Source organism: Rhinatrema bivittatum, chromosome 3 (genome assembly GCF_901001135.1).
Source record: "Rhinatrema bivittatum chromosome 3, aRhiBiv1.1, whole genome shotgun sequence".
NCBI lineage: Eukaryota > Metazoa > Chordata > Amphibia > Gymnophiona > Rhinatrematidae > Rhinatrema > Rhinatrema bivittatum.
This window is the reverse complement of record NC_042617.1, coordinates 415,241,096-415,257,934: the sequence shown is the minus strand read 5'-3', so window position 1 is coordinate 415,257,934 and position 16,839 is coordinate 415,241,096. Positions and strand designations below refer to the sequence as shown.

The 16,839-nt window shown below is 42.1% G+C and overlaps 1 protein-coding gene across 1 annotated transcript in view; it reads left to right on the top strand.

Moving 5' to 3' along the window:
• The window catches only part of LRRC1 (leucine rich repeat containing 1), a 248,198-nt gene that overhangs the window by 86,294 nt on the left and 145,065 nt on the right, over positions 1-16,839 (top strand). Inside the window, exon 3 of the mRNA XM_029595706.1 lies at positions 16,333-16,411. Coding sequence (XP_029451566.1) covers positions 16,333-16,411 — 79 coding nt within the window. The remainder of the gene's footprint in view (positions 1-16,332; positions 16,412-16,839) is intronic.

Genomic DNA, 16,839 nt, shown 5'->3' with positions numbered 1-16,839 from the left:
ACTTATCCAAACCTTTTTTGAACCCAGCTATACTAACTTCACTAACTACAAATTCCAGAGCTTTATTGTGCGTTGAGTGAGAGAGAATTTTCTCCGATTAGTCTTAAATGTGCTACTTTCTAACTTCATGGAATGCCCCCTAGTCCTTCTATTATTCGAAAGTGTAAATAACCGAGTCACATCTACTCGTTCAAGACCTCTCATATCCCCCCTCAGCCGTCTCTTCTCCAAGCTGAACAACCCTAACCTCTTCAGCCTTTCCTCATAGGGGAGCTGTTCCATCCCCTTTATCATTTTGGTTGCCCTTCTCTGTACCTTCTCCTAGGGATGCGCAAAGGGACGCCATACGTTGCATTCGGGATTCGGATTCGTCGGGGGGCAGATACGTTGCATTCGGCCATATGGTGCCCCGATACGTTAATACGTCTATTTCTATTCGTTCCCCAGCTAAAATTAAATTAACTACAAACCCCCCCCCCCCCCAAGACTTACCAAAACTCCCTGGTGGTCCAGTGGGGGGTCCGCGAGTCATCCCCTGCACTCACACCCTCGGTCCCGGTTTCAAAATGGCGCCGATAGCCTTTGACCTACTATGTCACAGGGGCTACCGGTGCCATTGGTCAGCCCCTGTCACATGGCCATCGGCGCCATCTTGTGCTCCTACCATGTGACAGGGGCTGACCAATGGCACCGGTAGCCCCTGTGACATAGTATGGGCAAAGGCTATCCGTGCCATTTTGATTACTGGCAGCCAATGGCCGGAGTGCAGGAGGTCGCTCCCGGACCCCCGCTGGACTTTTAGCAAGTCTTGTGGGGTCAGGAGGGTCCCCCAAGACTTGCCAAAAGTCCCTGCTGGTCCAGCGGGGGTCCGGGAGCGACCTCCTGCACTCGGACAGTCGGCTGCCAGTAATCAAAATGGCGCCAATAGACTTTGCCCATACTATGTTACAGGGGCTACCGGTGCCATTGGTCACATGGCCATCGGCGTCATCTTGTATTCCTACCATGTGACAGGGGCTGACCAATGGCACCGGTAGCCCCTGTGACATAATAGGTCAAAGGCTATCTGTGCCATTTTGAAACCCGGACCGAGGGTGTGAGTGCAGGGGGTGGCTCCCGGACCCCCCGCTGGACCACCAGGGAGTTTTGGTAAGTCTTGGGGGGGGGGGGGGGTCAGGAGGGTGGGGGTTTGTTTAACTTGGTTTCTTCAGGCTGCCAAATAATTTGGTGAAGATTTGTGTATTCGTGGGGAATCTCGATACGTTTCCCTTCCCCATGAATACAACGAATATGGCCACATCCGTTGCGGATTGCCAATATGTAAGGACCAAATGCATACCCCTACCTACTCCATCGCAACTATATCTTTTTTGAGATGCGGCGACCAGAATTGTACACGTATTCAAGGTGCAGTCTCACCATGGAGCGATTATAGAGGCATTATGACATTTTCTGTTTTATTAACCATTCCCTTCCTAATAATTCCCAACGTTCTGTTTGCTTTTTTGCCTGCTGCAGCACACTGAGCCGACTATTTTAAAGTATTATTCACTATGATGCCTAGATCTTTTTCCTGGGTGGTAGCCCCTAATATGGAACCTAACATCGTGTAACTACAGCAAGGGTTATTTTTCCGTTTATGCAACACCTTGCACTTGTCCAGATTAAATTTCATCTGCCATTTGGATGCCCAATCTTCCAGTCTTGCAAGGTCCTCCTGTAATGTATCACAATCCGCTTGTGATTTAACTACTCTGAATAATTTTGTATCATCTGCAAATTTGATAACCTCACTCGTTGTATTCCTTTCCAGATCATTTATAAATATATTGAAAAGCACCGGTCCAAGTACAGATCCCTGAGGCACTCCACTGTTTACCCTTTTCCACTGAGAAAATTGACCATTTAATCCTACTCTCTGTTTCCTGTCTTTTAATCAGCTTGTAATCTATGAAAGGACATCACCTCCTATCCCATGACTTTTTAGTTTTCTTAGACGCTTCTCATGAGGGACTTTGTCAAATGCCTTCTGAAAATCCAAATAAATCCTTCCATCTTTCTTAAGGCGTGGAATACATCTGGACTTCACTTCTAAGATGGTATTTTTTAACAATGTCCATGCCTGTTGCACACTCTTAATTTTTTTTTTTTTTTAACTATTTTTCTCATTGTATCTAAGTTTCCCTTTTGAAAGTTTAGTGCTAGAGCTGTGGATTTACTTACTGTCCCCCTTCCAGTCAATTAAAATTTGATCATATTATGATCACTGTTGCTAAGCGGCCCTACCATCGTTACCTCTCTCACCATATCCTGTGCTCCACTGAGAATTACATCTAAAATTGCTTCCTCTCTCGTTGGTTCCTTAAGCAATTGCTCCATAAAACTGTTATTTATTCCATCCAGGAACTTTATCTTTCTAGCATGTCCTGATGTTTCACTTACCCAGTCAATATTGGGGATAATTGAAATCTCCATTATTACTGCAGTAAAAATGTGGTTAGTTTCCTTAATTTCTCTTAGCATTTCAATGTCCAACTCATTTTGGCCAGGTGGATGTTGGTATACTCCTATCACTATACTCTTCCCCTACACACACAAGGGATTTCTGCCCATTAAGATTCTTGCCAGATAGTTGTGACTTGGAGTGGCCACTGTTGGAAACAGGATAGTGGACTTGATGGATCCTTGGTCTGACCCAGTATAGACCATCTTATGTTCTTATGGCTGTTTTGACTTCAGCATATGTAGCTCTTCCCTCTGGGTTGACAGTTTGGAAAGCAGCTTGTCTGTTTTCTGTAAGGAGGTTCCCCAGATAGGTAGTTCATCTATCTTCTGGCCATCATGTCAAGTGAGTGGTCTGTTCCCTGTTCTTCAGGAAACACTTGGGGTCTTCTCCTGGGACCATTTTAAGTGTAGGACTGGTGACAAGGGATGTGGCCTCATCATAGCAGCCTGTACGGCCTGTGCTACCTGTGTTAGTACTGTGTTTTACTGCATAACTTGTTCTTGTAGCATCTGCTGCTGGTCAGTTTGTTTGTAGGACATTTTGCAATTGCTGCTGTCCAGTAGCCAGGACCTGGATCACTTGCTCCATTTTCCCTGCTTTCCAGGCTACCTCCAAACTGGTTATCTCGCTGGGGAAAGAAGCAGGAAAAAAACAAAACAAAAAAACGTGCTGGCCTGTTCGACTCTGACTCACTCCTGACTGCCCAGGTGGCCCCTTGGCATGTTGTAGCTTCAGCTAGTTGAATTGAACTAGGAGACCCCAGGAAAAAGGAAAAAAAAAACTCTGCAGCTTTTTCTTTTCTTTTTTTTTTCCTGCTGCTGCTGTGGGCTGCCTTTGCTTCTCGCTTAGGTAGGACATCACACTTGACACCATATGTGGTAACTTGGGTGATAGTGGTTTGGAAACAGACAGAAGAAATAAGGTAGCAAATTCAGACCGTTTCCTTTTGTGCAATTTATTTACACTGAACAAACGATGCACAAAGCAAAACAAACACATGATGCAGCTCACCTTAAATTTCAAGTGGTATGTACATCAAACATAACAGATTTTAGTCTAGGCTGGCTTCCTGCTTGCTCCTCGGGGCCTATCTAACCCTTCTAGGCCCTGAGTTCTTATATACTGGTGAGTGGCTCCACCCTTCACCCAGGATTCCTTGTGGGTCTGGATCTTAAGGAAGACTGGGAGAGACAGCTGTGCCCAGTCCCTTAAGGTGGTCTGCCTGAGTTTCCTATAAGACTCCCTCACAGTCTCTTTTTGTATAGTTAAGACTTTGTAGTGTAGAACATTGGGGTCTGTGGGAAACCCTAGCTTCCTACCTATGCTTCTCTGAGAGGCCATGGGAAGACCTCCTTTCCCACTGAGCCTGCTGCTAGGCAGCCTGCCTCAGCCATAGGAGGAAGCCCCATACTGGGTCAGGGCTGGGTGAGAGTCTGTAAGGTATGCAGTCAATGTGTTTACTCATGATGAGCTTTGGAAAGACAATCCAAATTATAGTGAACTCTGCTGTGCCTTCCAAAGTAAATTGGATTAGTGTCTAGAAGAAAAAGATCTTGGTGTGAATAATTCAATACCTCCATACTAGGGAAAAGTGCTGATTTTCTGACTTCAAATTGATAGGCATTGCTGGGATTGATAAGGAAATTTACTGAGCTGGCATTAGATGCAGTGTAGTTTTTGTCTTTGGCGAGACGTGCTAAGTGGTCAGAAGAAGGTCTTTTCAGAAGGAAAAGAAGCTGTAGAACCAGGGGGTCATGATATGAAGCTCCAAGGGGGTAGACTCCAGACTAACATCAGGAAATGTTATTTTACAGAAACGGTGGTGGATGCATGGAATTCCTTCTAAGGCGAGGTGGTGGTGTCAAGAATATTAATGGCATTCAGAAGGGCATAGATAAGCACAGAGGGAAGCCTTGTGATTAAGAGGATGGGAATGAAGAAACAGGGGAAACATACAGTAACTTTAGGTATAACATTTCTGATTGGAGGTAATCTGCACGGCGCAGACTCACAACCCTTAACAGCTTGGCACGGTGCAGACTCACAACCCTTAACAGCTTGGCCATCATTTTATGTTTACTATGATAGACCTCTGGTCGTCTTCCAGCCTACCCAGTTATGTAAGCATACAATTGAATAATACTGTATGAACACAGACAAGTTGCTGTTTGTCATCTGTGAGTTCAGTATTGTTTTCATAGACTTCCAAAAGACGTTGCCTTAATCACGTGCTTGCAAACGGTCTGCGGGATTCCACGGGCTCTTGTCATGTTTTCCCTCAGAAGTGAATGTTAATCTCATTAAAACTGGATTATGTTTTGTTCTCTATCTCTTTAAAAACAAAATGCTCTCATATTTCCAGAAAGTGGTTAACTATGAAAACCAACTTTATTTAGTTCTCTACTTCTTGTAAAGAGAGAAGGGATATCTTAGAAGTGGAAATACATGACCCCCTATGATCACAGCCCCCTGTTTCCCTGGCATCTTGAGTAGATTCTGCAACACGGGTTACAAAAGTCCTGTAGCACAGATATACAGCTTTAATGGGATGTTGACATATATTTATATATACAGTAATTGCATAGGCAAAAAAATCTATTTTCTGTCTGCATTTCTTTTTGGTTTTTTTCCCAATTGTTTTCTTAAGCTTTTCAATTATTTTTGTTTTTCGTTCATTCTTTTTGCCTATTGCTCTCCTTTCTCTCCTCTTAGAATGTAGTGGGATTTCTCATCAACTCTGAGGTGTTTCTTTCTTTCTCGGCTGTTTCTCTCACTCCTTTCTTATTCTTCCTTCCCATTTCTTCTCACTTCCCTCAGCTCTATCATCCCATCCCTCCCCAGTCTCTCCTTTTCACTTTTTTCTCCAGTCTTTCACTTCTCACCCCCTTTGTCATCTCATTTCCCCTCTAGTCTCTCCTTTCTCTCCAGTTTTTCACTACCCATTCTTCTGCCTCTCATGTATCCCTCCTCCTTTCCCCTTGCTCACCTTTTAGTCTTCTTCCTTCTCTTCTGCACTCTCATTGCAGTATCGGTTATTGCCCCACTGGACATTGACTCCTGCACCATCTCTCTGTCCCCAAAACTGTCCTGCACCTGCCTGCTAGTACACCCCATTCCCACCCCAATGTCTCCCACTTCCAGGAGCCCCAAATGCTGCTGTCCCCAACATGGCCTCCTGCATCAGTAGGCCCCCCTCATGATGCTTCCCTCGTCTCCTGAAATCCTGACTGGCTGGGGGCCCTCCAGGACAGGTTTGGGAACTCTCTGCAGAGACTGGAAATGTTGAGAGGACCGGAGAGGGACAAGGTGGCCACCGACTGGAGAATGTACTGCAGTGTGGTGGGGAAGAAGGGGGAAAAGTGTACGGTGGCTCAGTAGTTAAATGTGCACCAGTCTGGTGGGGGATGTTGGTCAACATGTGTTTCTTGGTTTTCTGATTTCTCACGATTGTGCGGGAAGGAGCATATTCTTTGCCAGCTGCCACATTTTTTAGCAATGTCTGCACAATTGCAGGAACCTGGGAGCCATGCCTATGATGGTTCAGAGGTGATGCTCCACCATCTGGAAGCCAGCCTGCAAACAGGTTTGAGTAAAATGCCCTCAGGTGCAGACTGATCCTTGATTTACCAGTGGTGGTCCTTGGGGAAGGTGAATTATAAGGACAAATATGCTAAGCAGCTTTCTGAACATGAAGAATGGGAGAAGACCTGGGCCCCTTAGTGTCTGTCTGATACAAATCTGCTTGATATCCATTTTTTTTTTTTTTTTTTTACAAACATGCAGATGTATTTATGTTGGGGTTTTAGGACATGCTTTGCTTGTAACCGCAGCAGATCAGCACTGTCTGAGAGGCAGAGCAAACATCATGGTTATACCAAGATCTGCACTGGATTGCACTCTGGCATAAACTTGGCTTGCTGTCAGTTTTGCTTTCAAAATGACGAGTAGAGTTTATGCCTTATTTAGCGATACATGTGTACAGTCTGCAGATGCCAAAGAACATCTGGGTCAATGCACATAAATTTGGAACACTGCAGCGTGCGTAGAAATCCAGGATTCTTTCATTTATTTGTAAGTGGGACCGAGTGGAAGAAGTGGACGTCAGCAATGGTACAACTCTGCTAAATTTCTATTAATACCTCATCTGTTGCGCAAAGCATTAGCTTTTTTGGCATGTGGGCTTTAATAAAGAAATCTGGGAAAGTTTGCATCCTAATTTCAGCTTATTATATAATGTAATTGTGCAATATCAAACTATTTTTATCAGCAACTCCAGGAAATATTAAAGAGCTTTTATCATCTGTCCATTTTCATTGAAATCCATCAGAATGGCACCAGTATTCTCTATAGGCATGTTCTTGCCCTTATCAGACGTCTTTAGCAGTTGTGTCCGAATTGGTTTTACTGAAGTTCAGGTGTGCACGTGCATTCTGTCATTTTGTTTCATTTTTATTTTCATTTGTGGTTTATTTCATTGTCTTTATTTAAAATTAAATATGAATGAAAAAAACCACCCAAAATGGGACCTCTCTCCCCCTGCTTAATACCCCCCGCAGGACCTAAAAAATAAATAAATAAAATTAAAGGCCTGCCCCATTCCCTGATGCCTCTTACCCCAGTGTTGGTCTTCAAAATCCAAGTGAAGTAGGAGCTGATCCTTCAGTTGCCCCTGCCCCACTGTGTTGATATTTTAAAAATGGCACCAGCTTGAGGTCTGCACCGTTTTTTGTTTTAGAGATGTACAACAGAATGTTGCAGACCTCCATGCAGTCTGGTGCCATTTTTAAATACTAGTCTGGTGTGGCAGGAGTGACTGGGGATTGCTTCTTCCAAATTTTGGACTTGAAGATCGATGGGGGTGCGAGGGAGTATACAGAAAACTCCCTCAGACCACCTTAAGGGACCAGGCACAGCAGTCTCGCCCAGTCCTCCTTAAAGTTCAGACCGTAGGAAATCCTTCTGAAGGGAGAACCCTTTTACCAGAGTATAAGACCTTAGGACCTAGAAGGGTTAAGCAGGCCCTGGGGAGCAGACAGAGAACCATCCTACTCTAATACCTGCAAGTTTACGCCTGTTTTGTTTAAAGGTTTAAAGGTTATGAGATCTCCCAACTTCAAGGTGAGCTGCTTAATTTGTTTTGCTTTGCACTGTGCTTTGTTTTCACTATAATTAAACTGCACTTAAGGAGCAGCCAGATTTTGCCTTCTTTTTCCTCTGGCTATTCCTAAACCGCTACTGCTTGAGTTACCACAGGGGGTACGAGGCATCCAAGGGGGTGGGCACAGATCCGGGGGACTTTGACTTTTTAAATTTTTAAGGTGGGGGGGGGGGGGGGGGCAGTGGCTGCTCAGTGAGGAAAATGAAGCAAAACGAAAACCAAACAAAATTGGTTCTATGTTTTCCAAATTAAACAGGAAATTTTGTTAAGATATCATCTTTCATTTCAAATGAAAGCACATCCCCTAGTGTTTAACATTAGCTTGATTATTTCATGTCTCGGTTGCTTTTGGCTTTAGTTTTAGGTTTCTTTTCTTAATGTCCTCTGAACTTAAATGTTACGTTCTTACAGTACATGTTTTTTTTAATAAGATGTGCCCCTTTATATTGCCTTTATTTATGTAAAGAGTTCTAGAAGACAGAAATCTGGGAATTTTTGTAGGCTGTAATACCTTTTTATTCAGCCATAATTTAATTAATTAAATCAATTAAAGAAAAAAAGAATAAGCAAAAAAAGAAAAGGGTAATAAAAATATTGAAGATTGATACCAGCGGGATTTATATCATTTTAGTTATGAATAGCATGGATGCCTTTTTATTCAGCCCAGCAGTAGCTTATGAAGAAGGGGTCCTATTGAGCCACGCTTCATTTTATCATGCTAGATTACAGGCATGGCCAACTACAAGTCAAAGAGGCTGAGCTCTCAGGATATTCAGGATGAATATGCATGAGGTATGCATGCATAAAGCAGAGGCAGTGCATATAAATCTAGCTCATGCAGAATTCATAGCGGATGTCTTGAAATCCAGACTTGTTTGTGGCTCTTGAGGACCGAAGTTGGCCACCCCTGCTGTATTACCCCGTTATCTGCATCATAGTTCTGATGAGTGCTGGCTTTACTGAGATCGACCGAGATTCATGGTGTTGCGAGAGACCAGGAAGAATGCTCAGAACCTTTTTAAGATTAAAATCTCATGGATAGAATGAAAATGAGTAATTTGCCTCTTCTGCTATTTTCCACTCTAGGGAAACAGAACATAAAGCTCAACTTGTTTAAAATAATTATTTGTATAATTACCACAGCAGTTGTTTTCTGAAATGCTGCAAATGGATCATTTGAAATGGTTGTCTTGACTTAATACGCTCCTGGCATGCCCTGGATTTTAACCTTTAGATACATTGAATCCCATCCAAGTGGCACACTCAGGGCTTACTTTGCAGATAAAAAGGTAGTGGAACTGTGGTCTGGGTGGGAGTGAGGGAAGCAGAGTGGAAGGGAGTATGGCCAGAACAGGATGTTACCTGGGGGGAGGCACTGAGTATGAATTCACTCTCACACACATTCATTCTCATTCTCTCTCTCTCTCTCTCTTTCATTTATATATATTCAAATATATATATTTGAACACACCCGGCAGAAGCAGTGGGGTTGTCAGGCATTCACCTCATGCCCCTTCACCCCTTCCCATCCTTTATCATAGCCTTTCCATTGTACCAGGAAAATTGCTCAAAAATCAAGGTCACGTGGCTGATCTCGTTTCAGGGTAAGCAGCTTCAACACACTCTGCTCTTTCTCTGGAACTTGGGGAGGGCCAGAAATGATCCTGCCACCAACTGGCCCTGCTCTGTTTGTTTTTTTGCAGGGAACTGGAACTGATTTATTCCATCAGCTCTGCTCTATTTCTGTGGGAGAGCTGGGATTGATGTACTGATGGGAAAAGAGGTGGCAGAACACCATTCTTGGTGGTTCTGCCAGAAATTAAGCCCTGGGTAACAGCCACAAAAAGGGGTTGAATTAGCACAAATTTGAAACTTGTGAGCTGTAGTGCTTGTCAAGGGCAGAGTTGAAGCCTGGACAACTAGAATTCAAATTCTTTGCCATCAGTCGACCTGACTGCTCTAGGTGAGGTAAAACGAAATTAAACAAAAAAAATTTGAAATAAAGATACGGTACATATACAAGCTATAAGGTTGTTAAATGACCAGCAGCATAAAATTATCAAATTACTGATATTTGCTTAGGACAGAACACCAAAAGACATAAGGTGTGCAACCAGTCAATTTTAAGTCTGTATCTCAAAAATAAATCTCACAATCATGGGAATTCCAAATTCAAAATCATCGACTCAATAATTATTGATGATTTCCGAAGTGTCACCTTTAGCTCTCTACTCATTTGTCTGGCATTAGGGTAGAACACACCATAAGCTTCTTAATCTATTTTGACGCTTCAGGAGCGGAGCGTGCAGAAACTGAGTGCGTACTATAAAACTGAGCAGAGTTACTGACAGTTCACAGAGCAGGCGCACACAGACAGTGGTGGTTTCATTTTTGATAGCATAAGTGCTGGGAGTGGAGGGCTCTTGAAGACCTGAGAGATGGGTGGGGGGTGAAGCAAGAGACTGCTAATGACCTACCATCTTGCTATCATCACTATTATAAAGAGGTGTTTTGTACACAGCTCCCAGTGAGTAACCAGTTTCCGCTTAACATGTAGCCAGCAGGTGAAATAATCATGGAGCTGTGTAGGTATTTTAGTATCGGGTTGTGTTTGTAGTGACAACCTACTGAGTTTTTACGGTACTGTTGCATTAGCAGTTCAAAGTGCCACCTGCAACTGCTCTGACCGTAGCTAATGAAAGGTTTTATGATTTTGAATTGCTCCAAGTGTACCCATGGTGCTTAATAATTGTGTTTTACAATGACAGGGAAATTGTTGTAAAGAACCAAACATGTCAAGTGGGAACACTAGGTTTTTGTTTTGGTGGTGATTTTAGTTCAGTTGTATTTCAAGAAATAGTCATGCCACATGTGTTTAATATTCTGTAACCATATGGGACAGCCAAATTGAAAGGATCACATCTCATACACTTGTAGCTGTTGATGTTGGGACTGATATTTGAAGCTGTGCAAAACCAGCATAAGACCAGGACCGGAATCCAACCTTTCAGTGGCGCTTATGTAGTCAGGGCTGGCTTAACCAAGGCAGATTAGGTGATTGCCTCGGATGTCAGCTTCTTGGGGGGGGGGGGGGGGGGGCGCAAAGAAGAGCAACAGTGATGATTAAACAAAAGGTCCTGACAGGCTCACAAACTCACAAACCCATCAGCACTTTTAATTCCTTTTCTTCACATCTTTCATGTGCACAAATAAACAATCACTCCAAGTATTGCTTTTCACCATGACTTTGTTTATTTGGGTGTGTGAGATTCTATATTTTTAAGTGGTTTGATTTACTTTGTCTACACCTATGACAGGACCTGAGCTTTCAGCTTTATTCTTAAGGTTTTCCTGTGGTAAAGGCAACAGAAGGGGTGAGGTTAGAGCTGAGAAAAAGAAGAGCTACTCTGTTCCCTATCCAGCCCCTCCCTTCCTGTTGTCCCTCCCAGGCAACCGCAGGGAATGGGAAAGGTAAGGTTGGAATGGATGGTAGATCAAAAGAAGAATTCCGTTTTTGTCTGCAGATTTCTGCTTCTAATTTGTGGTCCCTTCTTGCGATCTGTGTATGTGACCCGGGGTAGGTATTCTGTTAATGTGTAGTTTTTTTTGTGTAAGGGATTTGTAATGGTCCAAATAGGAGGTGTGCTACATATAGAATGTCATATATATATATATATATATATATATATATATATAATTTTTTTTTTTTAATCACACCAAAATAGTCAAATATCTTGTGCAAACGAAGTGAAAATACTAAGAAAAAACATTGCAAATAAATGCAAAGAATTAGAAAATACAGAGAATGTCTCTTAATATTAAATCCTCGGGACCATCATACCATCTAGTGGATGCTGAGACATTCTTTTGCCTTTCATTGTTTTCACCGCTAAAGGTACACTTTAATCACTGGTCCAAAAATAAAGAATTTTTTGAGGTTTTTTTTAGATACTTAGAAGATTCATCCCCCACACATTGATCAGACACTGTAGCGTGATTTCTAAAACATATTTATATATACAGTTATGCTCATAAGTTTACATTCCCTTGGCATAATTTGTAAGATGTATAGCTTTTTAAGAAAATATGAGTGATTAGATGAAACAAGTCTGTTATTTTTAATGTGTTTCAAATTAAACTATTGTGAATTGCAGAATAGCACAATCATTAAACCATAGCAATAAGGGAAATAATAAAATGGTCCTGTTCAACAGTTTGCATACCATTTAATGTCTGGGCTCATAATATATACTCAAGTTGATACACACAGGATGAGATGGCATTGAAGGGTAGATATCCATATCTGTGCCTTGTTTGATTGTAATTAGAATCTGTATATAAATAGTCAAAGAGTTTCTTAGCTCTTGTGAAACCCTTGTGCATTTCATCCAGGGCTGCACAGACTTTGGTAGTTACTGAAGCATGGGAAAGCAAAAGAAGTGTCAAAGGATCTGCAAGCAAAAGTAGTTCAATTTTATAAATCAAGAAAAGGATATAAAAAGATATCCAAAGATTTGAAAATGCCAATCAGTACTATTCAAACTAAGGGCCTCATTTTCCAAACGTATCACACGCGGTAAGGGACGTTTCGCACGTGAAATGTCCCTTTTCGCGTGTGATACCAAAATGGGGCGGAGTCGGCCCCGGAAGAGGAGGAGTCGGGGCGTCACCGGGGCCGACTCCGCGACGACGGCGAGTACAGCGAAAAGGTAAGTGTCTTTTCGCTGCCTATTTCGCTCCCAATAGCTACACCTCCTATGGTGGCGCTATTGGGTGCGAAACCGGCAGCGATCGCACCGCCCCTTATCTTCTAAAGTATCGCGGGCCTGCGATACTTTAGAAAATGAGGCCCTAAGATCAAGAAGTAGAAAATGTTTTGTGTGGGGTTTTTTTTTTTTTTTTAATACCACAGTAGACCAAGAAAGATTTCAAGCACAACTTCCAGGAAATTTTGTTGGGATGCAAAGAAGAACCCACAAGCAACTTCTACTGAAATAGAAGCTTCTTTGAAGCAAAGTGGTCTGGGTATTTCAGCATGAACAATAAGAAGATAATTAAACAAAAATGGGCTGCATGGTAGAGTTTTCAGAAAAAAGCCATTGCTGCACCAACACCACAAAAATGCCCACTTATGATACCCTAAACAGCACCTAGAGAAGCCTCAAAACTTCTAGAACAAAATAATTTTGAGTGATGAGACCAAAATTGAACTTTATCATAAATGCTATGAAGAGAAAGTGCATGATCTCTACTATGAAGCATGGAGGTAGATCTCTGCTGTTTTGGAGATGTATGAGCCAAAGCAACACAGGGAATTTAGTCAAACTTGATGGTAGGATAAATGCAGCATATTATCAGAAAATACTGGAAGAGAATTTGCATTCATCAGCCAGGAAACTGCGCATGGGGTGCACTTGGACTTTCCAACATGACAATGATCTCTTTACCCAAGGCAAGTCTTGCCTCACAAATCTGCTTCACTTTTTTAAAGGAGTTAAACATGTAGATATAGGTGAACTGGTAGATGTAGTGTATTTGGATTTTCAGAAGGCATTTGACAAAGTTGCTCATGAGAGGCTTCTAGGAAAAGTAAAAAGCATGAGATAGGTTGCGATGTCCTTTTGTGGATTACAAACTGGCTAAAAGACAGGAAACAGAGAGTAGGATTAAATGGACAATTTTCTCAGTGGAAGGGAGTGGGCAGTGGAGTGCCTCAGGGATCTGTATTGGGACCCTTACTTTTCAATATATTTATAAATGATCTGGAAAGAAATATGACGAGTGAGGTAATCAGATTTGCAGATAATTCAAAATTATTCAGAGTAGTTAAATCACAAGCGGATTGTGATAAATTGCAGGAAGACCTGACTGGAAAATTGGGCATCCAAATGGCAGATGAAATTTAATGTGGATAAGTGCAAGGTGATGCATGTAGGGAAAAATAAAAAATGCTATAGTTACACAATGTTAGGTTTCATATTAGGAGCTACTACCTAAGAAAGAGATCTAGGCGGTCATAGTGGATAACACATTGAAATCATCGGTTCAGTGTGCTGCGGCAGTCAAAATAGCAAATAGAATGTTGAGAATTATTAGAAAGGAAACGGTGAATAAAATGGAAAATGTCATAATGCCTCTGTATCGCTCCATGGTGAGACAATACCTTGAACTATGTACAATTCTGCTTGCCGAATCTCAAAAAAGATATAGTTGTGATGGAGAAGGCCGACCAAAATGATAAAGGGGATGGAACGGCTCCCGTATGAGGAAAGACTAAAGAGATTAGGACTTTTCAGCTTAGAGAAGAGACTGCTGAGGGGGGATATGATAGAGGTGTTTAAAATCATGAGAGGTCTAGAATGGGTAAATGTTATTTACTCGGATAATAGGACTAGGGGGCACTCCATGAAGTTAGCATGTGGTACATTTAAAACTAATCGGAGAAAGTTCTTTTTCACTCAACACACAATTTAACTCTGGAATTTGTTGCCAGGGGATGTGGTTAGTGCAGTTAGTGTAGCTGGGTTTAAAAAAGGATTGGATAAGTTCTTGGAGGAGAAGTCCATTACCTGCTATTAATTAAGTTGACTTAGAAAATAGCCACTGTTATTACTAGCAACAGTAACATGAGACCCTTAGTTTTTGGGAACTTGCCAGGTTCTTATGGCCTGGATTTGGCCACTGTTGGAGACAGGATGCTGGGCTTGATGGACCCTTTGTCTGACCCAGTATGGCATGTTCTTTTGTTCTTATCTGAAACATAAGTTCAAGTCAACCTTTCAGTGGCTGCTGCAAAAGAAAATGAAGGCACTGGAGTGGCCATCACAATCTCCTCATCTCAACATAGTTAAGCCACTTTGGGGAGAACTCAAACAGTTCATGCTAGACAACCAAAGAATTTACAGTATCTGGAGTTCTTTTTGCCAAGATGAATGGGCAGCTTTACCACATGAGAAAATAAAGGGCCTCATTCACAACTATCGCCCTGGAGCAGGCATTAATTCTTGAGGAGCCCAAAAAGTTTACAGGAAAGCAGACAATACTGCTTTTTTGTAGTTCCTCCGAATTAATATTGTGGTGATATTAAGTTGACCTGAAAATGGAGAACCCCCCCCCAAAAAAAAAATAGTGTGCGGGCAGCCAGATTAGGAAACAGGATGCTTAATTAATGAGCGTCCATTTTCCTAACCCGTGGCTGTGCATAGATTAGGGAAACGGATGCTTGTAAAATTGAGTGTCCGTTTTCCTAACCCACTGACAGCCACCTCTCCTGGGTGCCTGATGCCGAGGTGGCGCTAGGGATGTAAAACTTTCCCTAGGACCGCCTTTTTACCACGGCAGCAGATTTAAATATTAAATCGGGTGCCTGGGAGAGGTGGATTGGCGTGCGTTGAGAGTGGGCACTCGATCATGAGTGCCCATTTAACGTGCGTCAATATTGCATGGGCCTGATTAAGAACTGAGGGCATGAAACTTTTGAACAGGGCCATTTTATCATTTTACTTATTGCTATAGTTTAATTATTGTGCTATCCTGTGATGAGTAATAGTTTAATTTGAAACCCATTAAAAATAACAAATGTGGTTTGTCTCATCATTCATGTTTTCTTAAAATGCTTCACATCTTACAAATTCTGCCAGGGTTATGTAAACTTATGAGCACCACGGTATATATTGTGTACATGTGTGTTTTTTGTGTGTAATTTATTTAGGATTGTTCTGGAAGAAGTGGTGGTGGAATCAAGATTGTCGATTTTAGTTATAAAAATCGTAGGGGGGTGGGGGGGAGTGGTATGCAGTGCCAAAGTTTTACCTAAGGTATCAGATACCCTTGTACTGGACCTGAGTGTAATTTCAACTGTCACTTTTTTAAAGTGATAGAAAAATAGAGTACTAAAAAAAAAACCCACTACAGAGAAACCAAGATTTGCCAGACTTCTTTTTTTTTTTTTTTTCCCCTGAGCAGTTTTGTTGCCCAGTAGGGCCTTTTCCTTACTGAGCAGACACCGACTCAGCTTCCAGCCTTCCTCAGCCTGCATCCAGCTGCCAGATGAGGAAAGAGTGCGATGAAACCCATCCAGACGGTCACAGACACTCATGCTCATCTCTCCTTGTCCTTTCATAGGTCTTCTCTAAATGAGAATGCGGTTTGACCTTTTATTGATTTAATTTTTTTTAAGTTTAAAACTATAAGGCCACTGCTGGCATGAGTAGTTTATTTTGGTTGTTTCTCACTATGGACTTTCTTTAAAAGATCATATTTCAGAAGGGTTCTTGCATGAGGCACAGTAAAAGGGGGGAGAGACTGCAAACCTAAGGCCCAGATGCCTATAGTGATATCTCCTTTTGTGCGAGATTCCAGACTTATAGCCTGGCCTATTGAAAGCTGCACTGTTATTTCGACCTCGCTGTGGCTTCTGATGCTGTCCTCTCAGTATTTATTGTGCATTTTAGATCCTTGATACACAGAGCTCGTAATGGTTTGTATGGATTTTCTAGACTAAGATAATCTGCACGAATGTCATACGTTGGCATATGATTAATGTTTGTTGATGGGGGGCCGGAAGGGGTAGAAGCTATGGTATAACTGCGTTGTTTTTTGTGTGTGTGTTTGAAAAAACAAAACAGTGCAGTAGGTGATCTGAGTGTGTTTTTTTTTTTTTCTGCAGATATTCCTGAAATTCCAGAAAGCATCTCATTTTGCAAATCACTCGAGGTGGTAGACTTCAGTGGAAACCCACTAACAAGGTACCATCCATCTTCTTGTTCCCTATCCCTTCCCCCACAGGTTCAAGAACTTTGCTGCTGGGATGCCTTATCTAACCATGACGTTTCAGTAACAATTCGCTGGCAATGCTGGGTATAAGGGTTGTTGGCAGGAGTGGGATTTGGCTCATTGTTTTTTTTTCCTCTGCTTATGTTAATTTATAGATTTTTGTTTTTCCTTCAAGCTCTGCCCCTGCATAGATGTACCAGGGCAGCACTTTCAGCATAGAACACTCAAGGTTGGGTGAGGAGGCAAAGAGCAAGGGAGAGAAAAGTGTCATAGTGAAAGTAAAACTCTCCCAGGAGAGTTACAAGATAAGATAGGAAAGTGTTTCCTGAATGGGATCAGTAACAACTGGTAGTGATTAGCATAATGAAGAATAGCAAATGTGCTTTGAGGTAAAGATTTA